The 16,834-nt window shown below is 42.4% G+C and overlaps 1 protein-coding gene across 2 annotated transcripts in view; it reads right to left on the bottom strand.

Annotated features, from left to right (window-relative positions):
• Positions 1-1,936: 1,936 nt before the first annotated feature.
• PPP1R2 (protein phosphatase 1 regulatory inhibitor subunit 2) overlaps positions 1,937-16,834 on the bottom strand; it is a 29,240-nt gene continuing 14,342 nt past the window's right edge. The window contains exons 5-7 of one of the 2 annotated variants that reach the window (XR_010590519.1): positions 15,182-15,373; positions 12,474-12,689; positions 1,937-3,441 (exon numbers count right to left, since the gene is read on the bottom strand). Coding sequence is in view for 1 of the 2 variants with exons in the window: in XM_065557470.1 (XP_065413542.1) it covers positions 3,374-3,441; positions 15,182-15,373 (260 nt within the window). In the remaining variant the exon portion in view is untranslated. The remainder of the gene's footprint in view (positions 3,442-12,473; positions 12,690-15,181; positions 15,374-16,834) is intronic. The other variant, XM_065557470.1, reaches the window with a different exon arrangement.

Below are 16,834 nucleotides of genomic sequence, written 5' to 3'. Positions count from 1 at the left end.
CTTCCTATTAGATGAGCCAAGGAGACTTTTTTCCTTTTCCCCACCTCTCAAAAGGTGGGCTATTTTTCAATATGGCAGATTTACAGCAAAAGGCAGGTACCTTGTACAGTTTTTTTTTAAAACTATATATACTGCATTGTAATAATCACAAGTTTTTAAACAAATTTACTTAATTTTAGCCTTTAAAACATCTTGAGATAGTGGTGTGGATAAAGCCAAGTAATCCCAGTTCCAGATTGAAACTACTTTTAAGAAACATCAAGTTGTGCCTAAAGCAAATGAAATGAACCAACCACCAGCAATAAAACAGAAAATATACACACATTTATATAGTGATGGCAAGTTTTAAAGATGACCCTCTATATTATATTTTCTTTACAAATAAAAACCCACTTAAGAAAAAGATAGATTTGTATTTCAGTTGTAGTTAATTGATCTCTAATTGAGATATCAGGGAAATCATGCATAGCTTGTTTTTGAAGAGCCCTTAGTCATCGAAGGGCCTATGAACCCAAAACAACAAGTTGCTCCAAGTTAATGAAAGCTAGGGGTGCATCAGCAATTCAAGATAACCCATCCGCCAAGCTGGCACAGCCCACCCGTACCTGGTGTTTTATGGCTTGTCATGGAAAACAGATTCTTTTTAGGATCTACCTTTGTTTACTGAAAAGAAAACAATGTGTGTATATAAATAAAATCCTTCCCAGGTAGGACTGAGGATGCTAACAGCAGCACCTCCTTGGGGCATTAACTGTAAATGCAATTCTGTACAAGCAAGAATGGAAAGGGGGCGCGGGGGGGGGGAGAGACGACAAAAGAGAACAAGTGGCTTAAACTGCTCACTTTTTGGCCCAAACTAGTCTATAGAAACTGCCATGTTTGACACTGAATGATAGACAGCACATGCAACATTGAAACTGTAGCTTCACTGCTATGGAGTGAGTCAACACCATTCAGCAGCTGTTTAAGCTCCTTTCTTGTAACTGGACAATGCATTCGTAAGTAATGTCAACCCATCCACAGAGCAGCCCTGTAAATCTAGCAAACCAACAATATAAACTGCCACATTTAGGAAGACAAACACAGCAAAGAACAGACGCATCCTGGCTCTTGTTTTGGCAGTGGGAGGAGAGGAGAGGGGAAGGAAAGGAACGCCATCCTTCATGGACACAGGTGTCTAACAGTTAGTGCTTTCTTATATAAACGGATGCTAAAAATTCTCATCTGTCAAGAGAACTGGAGCAGTTCTAATCCTTGAGTGCTATGTACCCTTCAACTCCTGAAGTTAATCAAGCTAATGGATGTCAGCTCCCACTAATTACCTCACCTCTCATGGGAGCCCCAGCATCTCTCAGGATTGAGCCAAAAGTGACCAGAATCAAGATTCAATCAATATTCTTGCAATTATAACATGATCTTTTAAAAAAAAGAAAAAAGACTGACTGGAAAAACAGTAGCAAATAAAGCAACTATTTTTCATATAATCAAGCAAAAACAGATGTATCACTCAATCTCTCCTTACTTCCAATTAATGGAAAAGACAATTTTAGCCAGAAATCAAACCAGATTATGAGGTTTTTGTTTGCCTTTTCATGATTGAGCCTTTAGGATTCACGTTTTCAAATTTTTACTCCGCAACCATAAGGGCTAGAATTTTTTTTTATTAATCAATAATGAAACTTGAAATTCTCACTAAACACACAAATCCAGGAGCTGGGGCTAAGAAATACTAAATATTACAAGAGCTGGCAACATAGCTATCTACAAAACGGAACATTAACCAGAGACTTAGGAATCCACACACTAATTTGGTATAGCTCACCTGCACACTTTTGGCAGAAGATTCAGTCTACTGAAACATTCCATGTGATTATATTTTTCCAGTGATAAATATGGCATTCTAGTGTTTCAGAAAAGCTCACACGTGAGTTCAAAATAATTGTAAAGTCACTTTTTCATTCTTTTATTCAGACTTCACAAATACAGTGGACAGGAAGTCATTTTAAAATAGGTCCGTATAATTATGGACTTTTGGAACGTATCAAATTTAGTTCAAATTTAAGAGAAATACAGACATAATTGAATACAAAATATTCCATGACCAACCCACAGCTTTAAGTGTACTTCATTTGCGAATAAAACCAAGTGCTACTCTGAATACTAGTACATCCACACCATAGTCAAGATCTTTTGAGGGGGATGTTCTTGTTTACAGTAAACTGCAGGTTCAGAACTCTCTCTCCATCCGGGCTATAGAACCACACTGTTAACAGCACGTAAATTAGACATTATATGACAACCTCCCTTCTGTTCTTCCAAACAGCCTTCATCTTACAAGAGCAGCTGCTGCAAGTTACACTGGATCGGGACATTTCTAGACCAGTGGTTTTCAATATACAGATCACAAGTCCCAAGAAGGAATGAGGTCATCAGCAGTTACCTAGGTGGAGTGGAAGGCTGGCACGATACAAAGCTACGCCATTCCATCTCCATAGTACTGAAGTAGATTTGCTCACACAACTACTTATCCTCAGATGCTAGCAGCATAAGTTCATGTCACAGCAAGTCAGAAGGTGCAAAGAATTCTAAGGCAGATCTTAAGGGAATCAGTAGAGAGTGACGTTTGGGGGGCCTGAAGTGGAAAATATTGGAGAGAAGTTTTGAGATCGGAACAGATAAATAAGGAAAGTTCCAAAACCCATCTATCCCCAAGGGAAGAGATCATCACAATTAGATGCAAAATCAATGTCTGCACATCTCTAGTGTACAAAAATCCCACCAGTTGTTAGTGTGGTCTTAATCAGGAACTAGTAACCTATTCCAAACAGATTTCTTTTTAAACCACAAAAATAATTCAGCTCTTCTCTTATAAAGATTGAGAAAATAGGAGTCATGACATACTGACATCTAGATTAACAGGTCAGAAAAATTCTACAAAAAGTTACACTACTAAAATAATCCCTTTTTAACTGCTAAATTCACCTGATAATACATATCAACCTGTAATTTACTGTACTGTTTGGCTCTTGAATTCCAAAACCCTTCTTCTACAAGAGATACCACATCTAGAACAGTGTCAAATAAATAATCAACAAAACCAAAGATACTGATTTTTTATGTTTTAAAGCATGTGGAGTGACAATATGCTATGCAAGTTAATTTGTCTCAAATTTCTGGTTTGATGGATTATGAAGCAGTACTCTCCATGAAATACTAGGCACAAGAATAACCAGTCAGGCAGCTTTTCTGCCTAATATAAGAGTCTGTAAAGTTAACATTCTTGGCAATACAACACTATAACTGATATGCCTCTCAATACTTAAGATTCGCAAAACCATGAAGCACTGTATAAGTTTGTAGCTTTGACAAGCAGTTACAGTTCTGGACAGATTTCTTCTATGATGTGCGCTCTATTCTCCAGCTGGTCACTAGTAGCATGTGCTGTATAACAGAAAAAAGGAGAGAGATTACAAAACAGATTTAAATATTCATGGTTTGAACCACATGCACTCACAAGGCCTTCCTCTGTTGCCACAAAGAGCAGAGGTAACATTTGGCAACCCTGAAACATATTTGACTCAGGATATGTCTACACTGCAATGTAAGTCTAGGGTTTGAACTCAGACTCAAGCCTACCCCGCCCCCTTCCATCTACATACAAATTGTGCTAATCCAGGGTTCCAGGACCCCATCAGCGAGGAGGGTCCAACCCAGGTCAAGCCAGGACCCAGGTTCAAGCCCTTTTACTTTGCAGTGTAAAAGCAGCAAATGAGTGTAGATTATCAAGACCTAGGTTAACAAGCCCAGGGTCTGTTAACTCAAGTTCTACTAACCCTGGGCTTACGTTGCAGCGTAGACATACCCTCCGCAACCTGCATTTTTTTATAACACAAAAATAACACGTGGAGATATACCTATCTCACAGAGCTGGAAGGGACCCCGAAAGGTCATCGAGTCCAGCCCCCTGCCTTCACTAGCAGGATTTTTGCCTGATTTTTGTTGAGCTCACAACCCTGGGTTTAGCAGGCCAATGCTCAAGCCACTGAGCTATCCCTCCTCCCTTTTCTGGGACCTCAGCCAAATTTTACCAAAACCCTCCCAAATAGTTCACTTTATTTTCATCCTAAAATGCTGAAAAAAACCGCACCTCTTAGCACATACACAGCACGTGAGAACACACGATCTTTGCTGCATTATGTGGGACCCTGGATATATCCTATAAAATTTCTTAGAAGCTACTCATTTGCAGAGCCCAAGATACACGATTCCTGAAACATAGGCATACTCATCACTTTTTAGCTCAATCCTGGGTGGACCTACTATATAGAGTTTTGCAATGAAGCAGCACAGTACTACAGTGAAAGGCTGCATAAGTATAGTTACAATTAACATGTGCCCTCAATTGCTATTTCAGCCTCACCATGCTATATGAAATAAAGAAACTAGCACATCACCCATGACTTCTAAAATTTTCCTTAAAGGATTTCTGAATCAGACACACCCAAATTTCAGCTCCACACAATATTATGGAAGAAACTTTTGCATTAAACATACACAATACATCAAAAGAATTATCTTAATCCAACCCCATAAGTAACTGTAACACCATCTTGCAAATCCCAGAGGGCTTAAGAAAATACCAAGAAACAATGCTTCCCACTTACCACCTTAGCAGAATGCAGTCCTAAATAAGCATTAATTGGTTCAAAGAAACTGTCTAGTGGCTAGAACAAACAAGGAAACTTAGAACCAAGAATAAGGACTTTTGTCTTTGATAAATGATTTGAAGAGCCCAACTTAAAAGGTATGGGGGGGGGGGAGGGGAGTGTTAACAACCTCCAAATGGAGTCTAAGATACAAGGATAAAGTCTTTTGAACAATCAAATGGGGGAGTGATATGATCCTTTGTGGAGTTGATGTGAAGTTTAAAAAAAAAGACAGGCTCCCCGCCCTGACCCCCTTGCTACAGGAAAAGGATTAGGCCTTGGCTACACTCGGGACTTCACAGTGCTGCCACGACAGCGCTGTGAAGCGCGAGTGTAGTCGCGCCGCCAGCGCTGCGAGAGCTCTCTCCACCTCTCCGAGGGGAGTAGCTTGCAGCGCTGCAGGCTCTGATTACACTGGTGCTTTACAGTGCTGTACTCGTTGCACTCGGAGGGGGGGGGCGTTTTCACACCCCTGAGCGCAGCAAGTTGCAGCGCTGTACAGCGCCAGTGTAGCCAAGGCCATAGTCAAGCTGCCAACGCAGCCACATCTAACCTAAAAAACCTTGCTACAGGGCAAAGCTTTGACTACGGTCACTAAACAAAATTTTCCACAGCCGCATGAATTCCATACAATAGAAGTTTGTGACTCAGTCCTGAGCAGATTTTAGATCTATAAAATAAAGTTGCCCGTGCTTAATAGGTTACTCAAAACAATACAGTGGTCTATTGTAGACCGAGCAGAGTAAAACAAACCAGACAGTCCTTCACAGAAAAGTGACAATGCCTCCTCTGAGGAGGGCCAGTTTAGGCACCTAAAGCTTGCCAGCCAAATATGCCAGGCTAATTAGACCACAGCAATCCAGGCCAAGATGATCTCCCCTTTCAAAGACAGGAACAATCGGACTGGTATCCCACCTAAGCCTTGTGGAAATAAGCCTAGGTTGTGTAGCAGATGTAAACAGACCAGTGAGAACTGGAGCCCAAACTCAGAGCCCAGGCTATAAACCTCAGCAAGGACAAAAGCGTAACTAGGGGCCCTATTGTTTCTAGAGGGAAAAAAATCAATGAACAATTGCATTGGGAGCTTCCTATATGGCACCCAGTTCTAGCCAAGACTCTGATCTGCAGAGGGGAGATTTCAGAGGGCACACAGCACAACTGCGGTTTTCCCATTTTATCTCTGGTATGAGTATTTTGGACCCTGAGTCAGTCAAGCCTATAATTGACAAGGGCCACTCTTCAATTAGCAGGACCTGGGATGGAGCTTGAGTAAGACCAATATCCCTTTAAGACCTCAGTTCTGGTGACACACTTGCCTCACCTTTTGACAATGCAGAAAAAGGACACTGGACAGGTAGGGTTAAAACTCATTAGTCTCAGGATAAAACAGAAGGAAGAGAGCATAGGGTGGGAGTGGTATAAAAAAGGGAGGATGGGATAGTCATGAACATAATGTCACATGTTTGCCAATGGACTCTGCCACTCCCTGGAGTCCTAACCAAGAGGAAATGCTGAAGACACTGTTTTACTCAGCTTTTTTACAAAAGCACAGATGAAAAGTCCAGATCTTCACACCCAAATATAACGGAATCAGCTTCCTAAGATAGAGACTTTAGACAGCCAAATCATTCCCCCAAGAGAGTAAGAGATACCCCAGGCTTACACACCATGGGAGAAGAGAAAAAATTAGAAGATTCTGCTAGATCTATATGCCATCTCAGAGATATGACAGATGAATGAGAAACCTCATCAACAGACTCTCACTGGTATAATGTGAATTAAGAAAAGCCACAGGCTTAACAGAAATTTGACTAAAAGCCAACACAGGAAAAAATACAGGATGTATCAGTTTCCTTACTAGCCAAAACAGAAGATGCCTTATCAGAAACTTTGGGTGGAGACTTTATTATACGGACTCAGATTTTAAGCCCATAAGTAATTACTATGAAACGTAGGCTTACCTCCCATATGACAGGCCACAGAATTTCACCCAGTAAATCCAGCAATGGAAGACGTTAGCCTTCCTTGCTATGTAAGCCTAATATTTGTACGCTATGGAGCCTAACAACTTGCAGCTGAACTAGAGCAGATTTTTTAGAAAGACATCAATGTGGGCACTCTTCTGCAGCTATTTGGATCCTGATCCAGAAGAGTTGTGAAACACTCTTATGAGTCCAAAGATGCAGCCTTGGGAATAAGATCAATAGCACTTTGATTGAGTTCCAGAAAGATCTAATCTAATAAATAATGACCAGTTACCCAACTCAACAGCCTGTCTAAAGCCAGGAGACTAACAAAGCTGGTGAAATGCAAGGATGAAGTCTGTAGAACTGTACTACCACCATCATACACTTATGAACATCCTTCAGGCCAATGATAACCCTAAGGGAAGCACTGTGTACTGGGAGTGGCAAAGATACTTCTTGTGGCAAGGATGTATTGCCACACAAAAATAGAAGTCTCCTACAAATCACGGGCAGCATACCATTTTCCAACCACTCAGGAAGGGATAATGGAAGCAAGGGTGATCATCCTGAAGTTATTTATCTTAATGAACCAGTTGAATTTTTGTAGAACTAGAATGGGTTGAAGACCAGGAAATCAGGAAGTACCAGGAACAGACACCTTTCCCTCTGTGTTAGTAGGGAACTCCTATTATTCCCAATTCTAAAAGAGACTGCACTTCCTGAAGCAATACAGTCTTGTGAGATAGGCCCATGGTAAGGGACAGGAGGGATTCATAGATTCTAGGACTGGAAGGGACCTCGAGAGGTCATCGAGTCCAGTCCCCTGCCCGCATGGCAGGACCAAATACTGTCTAGACCATCCCTGATAGACATTTATCTAACCTACTCTTAAATATCTCCAGAGATGGAGATGCCACAACCTCCCTAGGCAATTTATTCCAGTGTTTAACCACCCTGACAGTTAGGAACTTTTTCCTAATGTCCAACCTAGACCTCCCTTGCTGCAGTTTAAACCCATTGCTTCTTGTTCTATCCTTAGAGGCTAAGGTGAACAAGTTTTCTCCCTCCTCCTTATGACACCCTTTTAAATACCTGAAAACTGCTATCATGTCCCTCTCAGTCTTCTCTTTTCCAAACTAAACAAACCCAATTTTCAGCCTTCCTTCATAGGTCATGTTCTCAAGACCTTTAATCATTCTTGTTGCTCTTCTCTGGACCCTTTCCAATTTCTCCACATCTTTTTTAAAATGCGGTGCCCAGAACTGGACACAATACTCCAGCTGAGGCCTAACCAGAGCAGAGTAGAGCGGAAGAATGACTTCTCGTGTCTTGCTCACAACACACCTGTTAATACATCCCAGAATCATGTTTGCTTTTTTTGCAACAGCATCACACTGTTGACTCATATTTAGCTTGTGGTCCACTATAACCCCTAGATCCCTTTCTGCCGTACTCCTTCCTAGATAGTCTCTTCCCATTCTGTATGTGTGAAACTGATTTTTTCTTCCTAAGTGGAGCACTTTGCATTTGTCTTTGTTAAACTTCATCCTGTTTACCTCAGACCATTTCTCCAATTTGTCCAGATCATTTTGAATTATGATCCTGTCCTCCAAAGCAGTTGCAATCCCTCCCAGTTTGGTATCATCCGCAAACTTAAGTGTACTTGCTATGCCAATATCTAAGTCGTTGATGAAGATATTGAACAGAGCCGGTCCCAAAACAGACCCCTGCGGTACCCCACTCGTTACGCTTTTCCAGCAGGATTGGGAACCATTAATAACAACTCTCTGAGTATGGTTATCCAGCCAGTTATGCACCCACCTTATAGTAGCCCCATCTAAATTGTATTTGCCTAGTTTATCGATAAGAATATCATGCGAGACCGTATCAAATGCCTTACTAAAGTCTAGGTATACCACATCCACAGCTTCACCCTTATCCACAAGGCTCGTTATCCTATCAAAGAAAGCTATCAGATTGGTTTGACATGATTTGTTCTTCACAAATCCATGCTGGCTGTTCCCTATCACCTTACCACCTTCCAAGTGTTTGCAGATGATTTCCTTAATTACTTGCTCCATTATCTTCCCTGGCACAGAAGTTAAACTAACTGGTCTGTAGTTTCCTGGGTTGTTTTTATTTCCCTTTTTATAGATGGGCACTATATTTGCCCTTTTCCAGTCTTCTGGAATCTCTCCCGTCTCCCATGATTTTCCAAAGATAATAGCTAGAGGCTCAGATACCTCCTCTATTAGCTCCTTGAGTATTCTAGGATGCATTTCATCAGGCCATGGTGACTTGCAGGCATCTAACTTTTCTAAGTGATTTTTAACTTGTTCTTTTTTTATTTTACCTGCTAAACCTACCCCCTTCCCATTAGCATTCACTATGTTAGGCATTCCTTCAGACTTCTCGGTGAAGACCAAAACAAAGAAGTCATTAAGCATCTCTGCCATTTCCAAGTTTCCTGTTACAGTTTCTCCCTCTTCACTAAGCAGTGGGCCTACCCTGTCTTTGGTCTTCCTCTTGCTTCTAATGTATTGATAAAAAGTCTTCTTGTTTCCCTTTATTCCTGTAGCTAGTTTGAGCTCATTTTGTGCCTTTGCCTTTCTAATTTTGCCCCTGCATTCCTGTGTTGTTTGCCTATATTCATCCTTTGTAATCTGTCCTAGTTTCCATTTTTGGAGCTGAACCGGATGACATGTCCCTCCTTTACATAGAGAGGGAGGTGAGATATGGTCAGTGTGTTATCCTTGATCAAGCAGTCAAAACAGCTGTTTGAAAGCGGAAGTCGTCTGATGAGAAGGGCCCACTGTGGCTGATGCTGACTAGCAACATCTAGGAGGCTTAGGCCTTCTTTTGAAGATGTCTGAGACCTCTGCGGATACAAGGCTCTGTAGTTCAACTGAGGTTTAAACTGTTTCCTCTTTGTTACTGTGGTGTAAACTCCCACTAAAAGAAGGGTGGCACAGAAATCTTTTAAGGGGCGCATGGAGTCACCAGTTGTCTGGGAAAACAGTTTGAAGGATAAGTCTTCTATTGTATTTTGCAGCTTCCTCAGGACACAAGAGGCTGCAGACAAGAGCCTTCAATTAAGATAGCTGCAGCCATGGAGCATGAGGCAGTGTCAGCAATGTTGATGGCCACTTGAAGTGATGAACAGGTAGCGAAGTTTCCTTCAGAAACTATGGCCAAGAGCTGTCCTCAGTACTCCTCAGGCAATCTGTCTGCAAATTTGGAGACCGCTGACCAATTAGCAAAGGTGTATTTAAAACAACAGTGCCTGGTAATTTGACACTCTTCTGAAGATTGGCTGTGGTGCAAGCCTTCCTGTCATTTAAGTCCAGCCTTTTAAAATCCCTGACTTTAGAGTGGCTCCGGAATGAGACAGCCTGGAATACTCATTAGCAGCCATGACCATGAGAGAGTCTAATCAGGTGGGCAAAGAAATAACTGAAGTTTTGCTAAGGAACGTGATAGCCTCTGTCCGCTTATTTGGCAGTGGGTGGGACAGAGGCTGACATTTGCTGGAGGGTTTTGGCCAGTTCCAGCAAGGCTGGAAAGGGTGACCCTTCCCGGGGCACGGCTCTGTAAGATATCTAGCTACCAGGGTCAGTTATTTTTTGCAAGCTCTGCCCACACTCCCAGAGATGTGGCCACCCTTCTCATAAGGTCCTGGAACACTTTAAAATCCTCCAGAAGAAAAACAGATGTTGACTTCTGGGTGACAGCCTCTTCTGGAGAAGATGAAATATTTGGTGGGGGAGCAGGGAGAGAACATCTAGAGGTTCCTCTAGTATTGCCCTGTCTTTTGTAGGCTCCAACAAGGGAGGAGGTCAAGGAATGGTAGAAGGGGCTTCCCTAGAGGTCCCTGGTATGGGTGAAGGTGACCTCCTTTTAAACTCTGATGGAGGTCTAGACCCTACTGGAGTAGACCAAGATGCCCAGTACGGCTATTCTCTTGGGGATATTCTACACTTCATACTGCCCAATGTGGTGGATGCTACACCAGGGACTCCTTGTAAGACAGCCAATCATAACTTTTAGATTTGGTATCCCAGGAGAGAGGTCTGCAATGTGACTTAGGAGACCTCAGAGGAGACACTGGTTTCTTGTGGCCCAAGTCCAAAGAGAAGATGTAACTCTCCTCAGTAAACACAAGAGGTGGTCATGGAGCTCTTGGTGCTGCTCTAATGGCACTGACACAAAGGAAGTGCCGAGGGAGCTCAAAGTGGTCAAGGCAGCTGAAATGCAGACAGACAGGTTGGTGCCAATGGTGCTGGGAAAGAATGAAGAAGCCAGTGAAAGAGATGAAGCCGTGCTGGTAAACACGGACTGTGCAGACACGGAGACCACTGGTGACGGATGCTGTAACAAGGGTGAGTCTGATACCTGCAAACATAAGAGGTCCATCACTGCAAAGAAGGCCAGCGAAGTTGACTGCACCAAAGAGGTAATTTTTCAGCCACCTGAGCCGACAGTGCCAGAGCCAATGGCAATAGTGAAGACACCAGTCTCGATGGTCCTGGTGAGCAATGGTGCCTGCAACCAGACCTCAAGTCACCAGAGCATTTACTGGAGGCTTGTCTGAGAGATGAAGAGTGGGACTTTGACTGTCTGTGAGACTCAGCTGATGGAAGCTAACAGCACTTCGAGGAAGCCACTTGGGATGATGAAGAGTGGCGTTTCTCTCTGAATTTTGGTCTCAAAGCTGTGCACGTTTTATAAATGGAGAGTCTGTCCTCTTGTGGTCAGGGTCCAGCTCCGAAGAAGACTTCTCTTTCTTTGTTGTGGTATGGAAGGAGGTACAAAGTGAAGGTCTCCCCCACCTTGACAAATTAAGCAGATTTTGTACCTACCTGTGACAGGGATCATGGTCCTGCAAGTGGCACATTGCTTAAACCCTGGATATTTTTTCATGTTAAATTAATCAGTTCCTGAAACAACATACTATCTAACTACCTTAAACTATACTAGACTAAATTTAACTAGAACTATATAAAGGGAGAAGAACTCTTTGGAGAGGCTAGTGAACCAAAGCTAAATAGCTACGGGGAGCTGCTACTCTCCCCATAGGCAGTAAGACGGAACAGAGAGAAGTGGAGACAATGCCCCTTTTATGTCCTCAGCTCAACACAGGAGGAGAGTTTGGGCATGTGCGCCACTCTGTGGTACTGCTGGCAAAATCGCCAACTCAAGTGCATTGAGTACATGCCTACAGTTGAATGTATATGTCCACAATCACTTAAAGAATAACCAAGAGTTGTTGCCTGGCTGTGGACCTATTAAATCTGAAAGCCTAGTTGAGAGCTGTCAGTTCTCTTAACATTAGCCTTATTGCAGACAATTTTCAGAAGGCTGGTAGGAATTTAAGACAGGGACAAGACATTTACTAACAGGTTGGCTTAAAGTTCATTCCCCTTTTATCATTCCTGCTCCCCCAAAAACTATACATATAATCAGTTACTCAAGGGAGAACTTTCAATCCACCAGCAAAGATAAAAATGAAGAGTTATTGGATTTTCAAGAGAAAAAATAATTAGGCAAACGGAGCAAAAGTGAATCAGATATTCAGCCTATTACGTAGAGATTAAAAGGTGATGAAGTATTTCACTGATTAGGCAAAGTGATATAAATGAAAGAATAAACTAAACTGCAGAAAGTTAAGCAACAAGTTCACAAAAAGGAAAACAAGCTGAAATAGTTAGGAGAGTTACTGGACTGGTAAGCTGGTAAATAAAGTGTTAGAAACGTATACAGTTAATTGGGCACAAGCAGTCAGTCAAGAATTGATAATTACCAGATGCAGCTCAGAAATCAGATTATGAAGCAGGATGGAGTGATGTCAAACAGCAGAGATGGAAAAATGCTGCAAAGGCGTGCCCTTCTTTCCCCTGGAGAGCGCAGCTGGGGAGCGGAGCTGCCTCCCTGCTTTATAGCAGGGAGCAGAAAGAAGATGGCAGCTTCAAGCCACGGAGAAAGGCCATAAAGATGCCTATTCGTGTCCTCCTTTCCCCTGGAGAGTGAAGCTCTAGTAAATAGCCATTATATGGCTTAGGATTATGCATTACTAGGGCCCTACCAAATTTACAGCCATGAAAAACACGTCACGGATCGTGCAATCTGGTCTCCCCCGTGAAATCTGGTCTTTTGTGTGCTTTTACCCAGTACTATACAGATTTCACGGGGGAGACCAGTGTTTCTCAAATTGGAGGTCCTGACCCAAAAGGGAGTTGCAGGGGGGTCACAAGGCTATTTTAGGGGGGCTGAGGTATTGTCACCCTTACTTCTGCGCTGACTTCAGAGCTGGACGGCTGGAGGCCAGGAGCCCAGCTCTGAAGGCACAGCCACGGCCAGCAGCAGCACAGAAGTAAGGCTGGCATGGTATGGTATTGCCACCCTTACTTCTGCGTTGGTGCCTTCAGAGCTGGGTGGCCAGACAGTGGCAGCTGCTGACTGAGGGCCCAGCTCTGTGGGCAGCAGCACAGAAGTAAGGGTGGCAATACTATACCACACCATCCTTACTTCAAACTGCTGCTGGTGGCGGCTCTGCATTCAGAGCTGGACTCCCAGCCTGCAGCTGCCGCTCTCCAGCTGCCCAGCTCTGATGGCAGCACCGCCGCCAGCAGCAATGCAGAAGGAAGGGTAGCAGTATCACAACCCCCCTATAATAACTTCGTCCCCTCCCCATTTCCCCCCCCCAACTTCTTTTTGGGTCAGGACCCCCTACAACTACAACACCATGAAATCTCAGATTTAAATAGCTGAAATCATGACAGTTATGAATTTTTGAATCCTATGACCGTGAAATTGACCAAAATGAACCGTGAATTTGGTAGGGCCCTATGCAGTACCATAGAAAGCTAAACAATCAGTGGGTCTGAGAATGATATAAGATGACTTCCCAGGAGCAGTTATTGTGAGCTTTAGTCCCCCAGTAATACATATTTGTACCAAAATTTGTGATTTATTGCCAAGAATTGAAAATAGCAGTGCCAGTCACCTTTCCTGGGGAGGGTGGGAGCCTAGACCATTTCTGTAGAATTTCTCATTTTACAAAAGACTGTAGTTTATACTGTTGGGAAGAAAACCTTCCAAATATCAACTAGATGTAAACTAACGCAGCACCTTCCAGAGCCTGCCGACAGCTCTAGTGCCTCTGCTACTCACAGCTTTGCCAAGCAACAGCTCAGCAAGGTTAAGACTTCAGATTCATGGCTACGACAGTCTTGCGAGCACCAGTGAAATGGCGGGGAGGAGCACACCTCAATTTCATGATGCCCACGGAAGCTGTTTCAAAGAGCTGTGCTGCAGCAAAAGTAGGCACTATAATTCTTAATGGGGAGGACACCCCAAAAACAGTCTGGGGGGGAAGGAGCAGAGGGGTATAGTAGTGCAGACAAGAAGTTTAGCGATAGAAAGAGAAAGCGTGCTCGCTCACTCTCTCCCTCCCCCTCACCCCCAACAGCTAGAAGTGGGATGAAACTTCCTATTTATAAAAAATTGCTAATCAGAAGTTGATACAAGGAATGGAGCCCTGAAACAGATTCCATAAACAGCACCCAGCTAGAAATCACAGAACTCTTCCAGCAGGTGAGATGGCAGGGAGGCTGGTCTTCTCAGTGCAAATACAGAAATATAAAGTCATTTTATAAAACAGGAAACCACATACCAATGTCCTAACTGCTTAGTTGCAGTAATGTTAAGTGGAAGATTTTAGCTAGAAGGTAGAGACCTGCTCTGCTCTACTCTAACACTATATTAGTACGTATGAGGTGTGGTGCCAGCCCACAAGGTAATATGGCAGCAGAGTGGCAAGCAAGTGCAAAGAGACACTCCTACATGCCCAATAATACATATTGGTATTACAAGGGGGGGGATAACTCAGTGGTTTGAGTATTGGCCTGCTAAACCCAGGGTTGTAAGTTCAATCCTCGAGGGGGCCACTTAAGGATCTGGGGCAAAAATCAGTACTTGGTCCTGCTAGTGAAGGCAGGGGGCTGGACTCGATGACCTTTCAAGGTCCCTTCCAGTTCTAGGAGATGGGATATCTCCATTAATTTACAATTTTATTTATTTAATTTTATTTACAGTGTTTATTTTAATCATCAGTGCAAGTCCTGCTCCCACCTCAGTAAAAGTACTGGCAGCTGCTGCAACAAGGGTCAGCTTGCTCAGTGGAAGTAGGACTGGCTGTAGAGAACTTCTGAAGTGTTTGAAACACATGGGCTTACTTGTCCATTGTGTCACCATGAAGAACCCCTGGGTTTGGGACATCAACAATACCAATTTGGTGTATTTCTAAAGCTAAGAACCTAAATGACAAGATGGTGCCTAGATACTACAATGATGGATGCTATATAAATATAGCATAGGGAAGGGGATATTCTCAGCCTTTGTGGCTACAAACGGAGTGGAAAAGAAGGGTAAACCCCTTTGCTTTTCTGCACTTCTGGCAGTTCAAAGGACCACCATGCTTAAACAGTCCTTTGATGATTAGTTGCTCACCAGGTTCAGGGGTTTCTGTGTTCATGTTTTCTACATCTACAGCATCGTGCATCTCTTGATCTTCGTCATCATCCTCATCCTCATCTTCCTCCTCACCATGTAGTTCTTTTGCAATTAGCTGCCTAGCCAATTTGATATTTCGTCCTTCGTTGTAGTGCATTTTTCTCTTCATTTCAAACTGTTTCTTTTTTTCTGTGGAAAGAGCAGGAAAATATTCTTAGATATAGTCTTACACTAGTTCTTTGGAAACATTCCAACATATCACTGTTTGCCAGGTAGGAGTTACCTCTCCCAGAGTGTATGTAATCTTTATGTCGTTTACGTTATTGTATGTTTTGAATTTAAAATGTTTTCTTTAAGTAAGTCGTTTAAAATACTCTATGGAAGGATTCTGTGTTAGCAAACTATAGCTTAGTGCTCTTAATTACTAGTCAAACTAACAATTAACAAGGTGGCCATAAAAATTTTGCCAAGTGAAAATAAGTCATCTCAGTGGAGTGGGGCACAACTTACTCCTCACATGTCCTTACTAGGGGATCGTCTCTGTTTTGGGAAGATTTAGAGATACAGCCCCAGGAAATATGGGAAGAAGAACAATTTAAGAATTAGATTTGTTGCCACTTAATTGCCTGTAAACACTTATGGAGGTGATACTAAGAAAAAAATCCTGATGTATTTTAGTCAGCTTCTTCCCAAAAGAAGGAAATCTGAATGGATTTGAGGGTGTCTTAAAAGACTGACTGCTACTCACCAAATGTAAGTGACTAAATCTGGACCAAACAAAAACACATGGGAACTCTTCGTTCGGGGAATGCAAAGGAATAAGTGATGCAAGACTAACTTCTCTTTAGTCCTATAGACAACTTGACCAAATCACTGCAGAGGCCAGCAGATCAAGCCTTAGAGCTGGCTTAACTTGCTTGCCGGCTAATTGCCAAGAAGCAGCTACCAGGGGCATATTTTCCAAACATAGAAGAAAACCTCTTTCCAACCTTCCCTAAGATCCCAGCCTCTGAACATGTGCCATAGTTTTCCCCTATGAAATAGGTGCCTGCTTAGGGTATGACAATTCACCACAACCATATTAAACTTTGCTTCTTGGCAGCCCCAAGAACCCCTCTAGAAGTGGAGAAGTGGGACCAGAAAAAACGAGAAACAGCAATACCTCTCTGCAGTCATCATCAAACACCTGGGTTTGAAACCCAAGATGTTTTACTTCTTAACCATTCTGTTAAAATGCTATAGTCTGAGTTAATTCAGAGTAGTGTCTGCTTTGAAGCTATCCTGAGACAACGTATTGAGGAATCGCTATGGATACCCTGCTAGCTCCCTCTCCCAGCTGATTCATGGAATTACATTAGCTGGAAAGTGTAGCTGCTTTTCATGCACATTAAGAGGTAAAAGTGCTATATAGATAACAATAGACAGGTATTAGTAATAAAGTCTAGGATTGTCAATCTTAGTTAACTCAAGCAATTAACAAATTAAATTGATTAAAAAATTAGTTGTGATTAATCACAGTTTTAATTGCAAATATTGGTAATAAACAATATAAAGTGAGCACTATACACTTTGTATTCTGTGTTGTAACTGAAATCAACATATTTGAAAATGTAGAAAACATCCACAAATATTTAAATAAATAGTATTCTA

Source organism: Chrysemys picta, chromosome 9, assembly GCF_011386835.1.
Source record: "Chrysemys picta bellii isolate R12L10 chromosome 9, ASM1138683v2, whole genome shotgun sequence".
Classification (NCBI taxonomy): Eukaryota; Metazoa; Chordata; order Testudines; family Emydidae; genus Chrysemys; species Chrysemys picta.
Note: the sequence above shows the minus strand (reverse complement) of the source record. Positions and strands in the feature narration are given on the sequence as shown.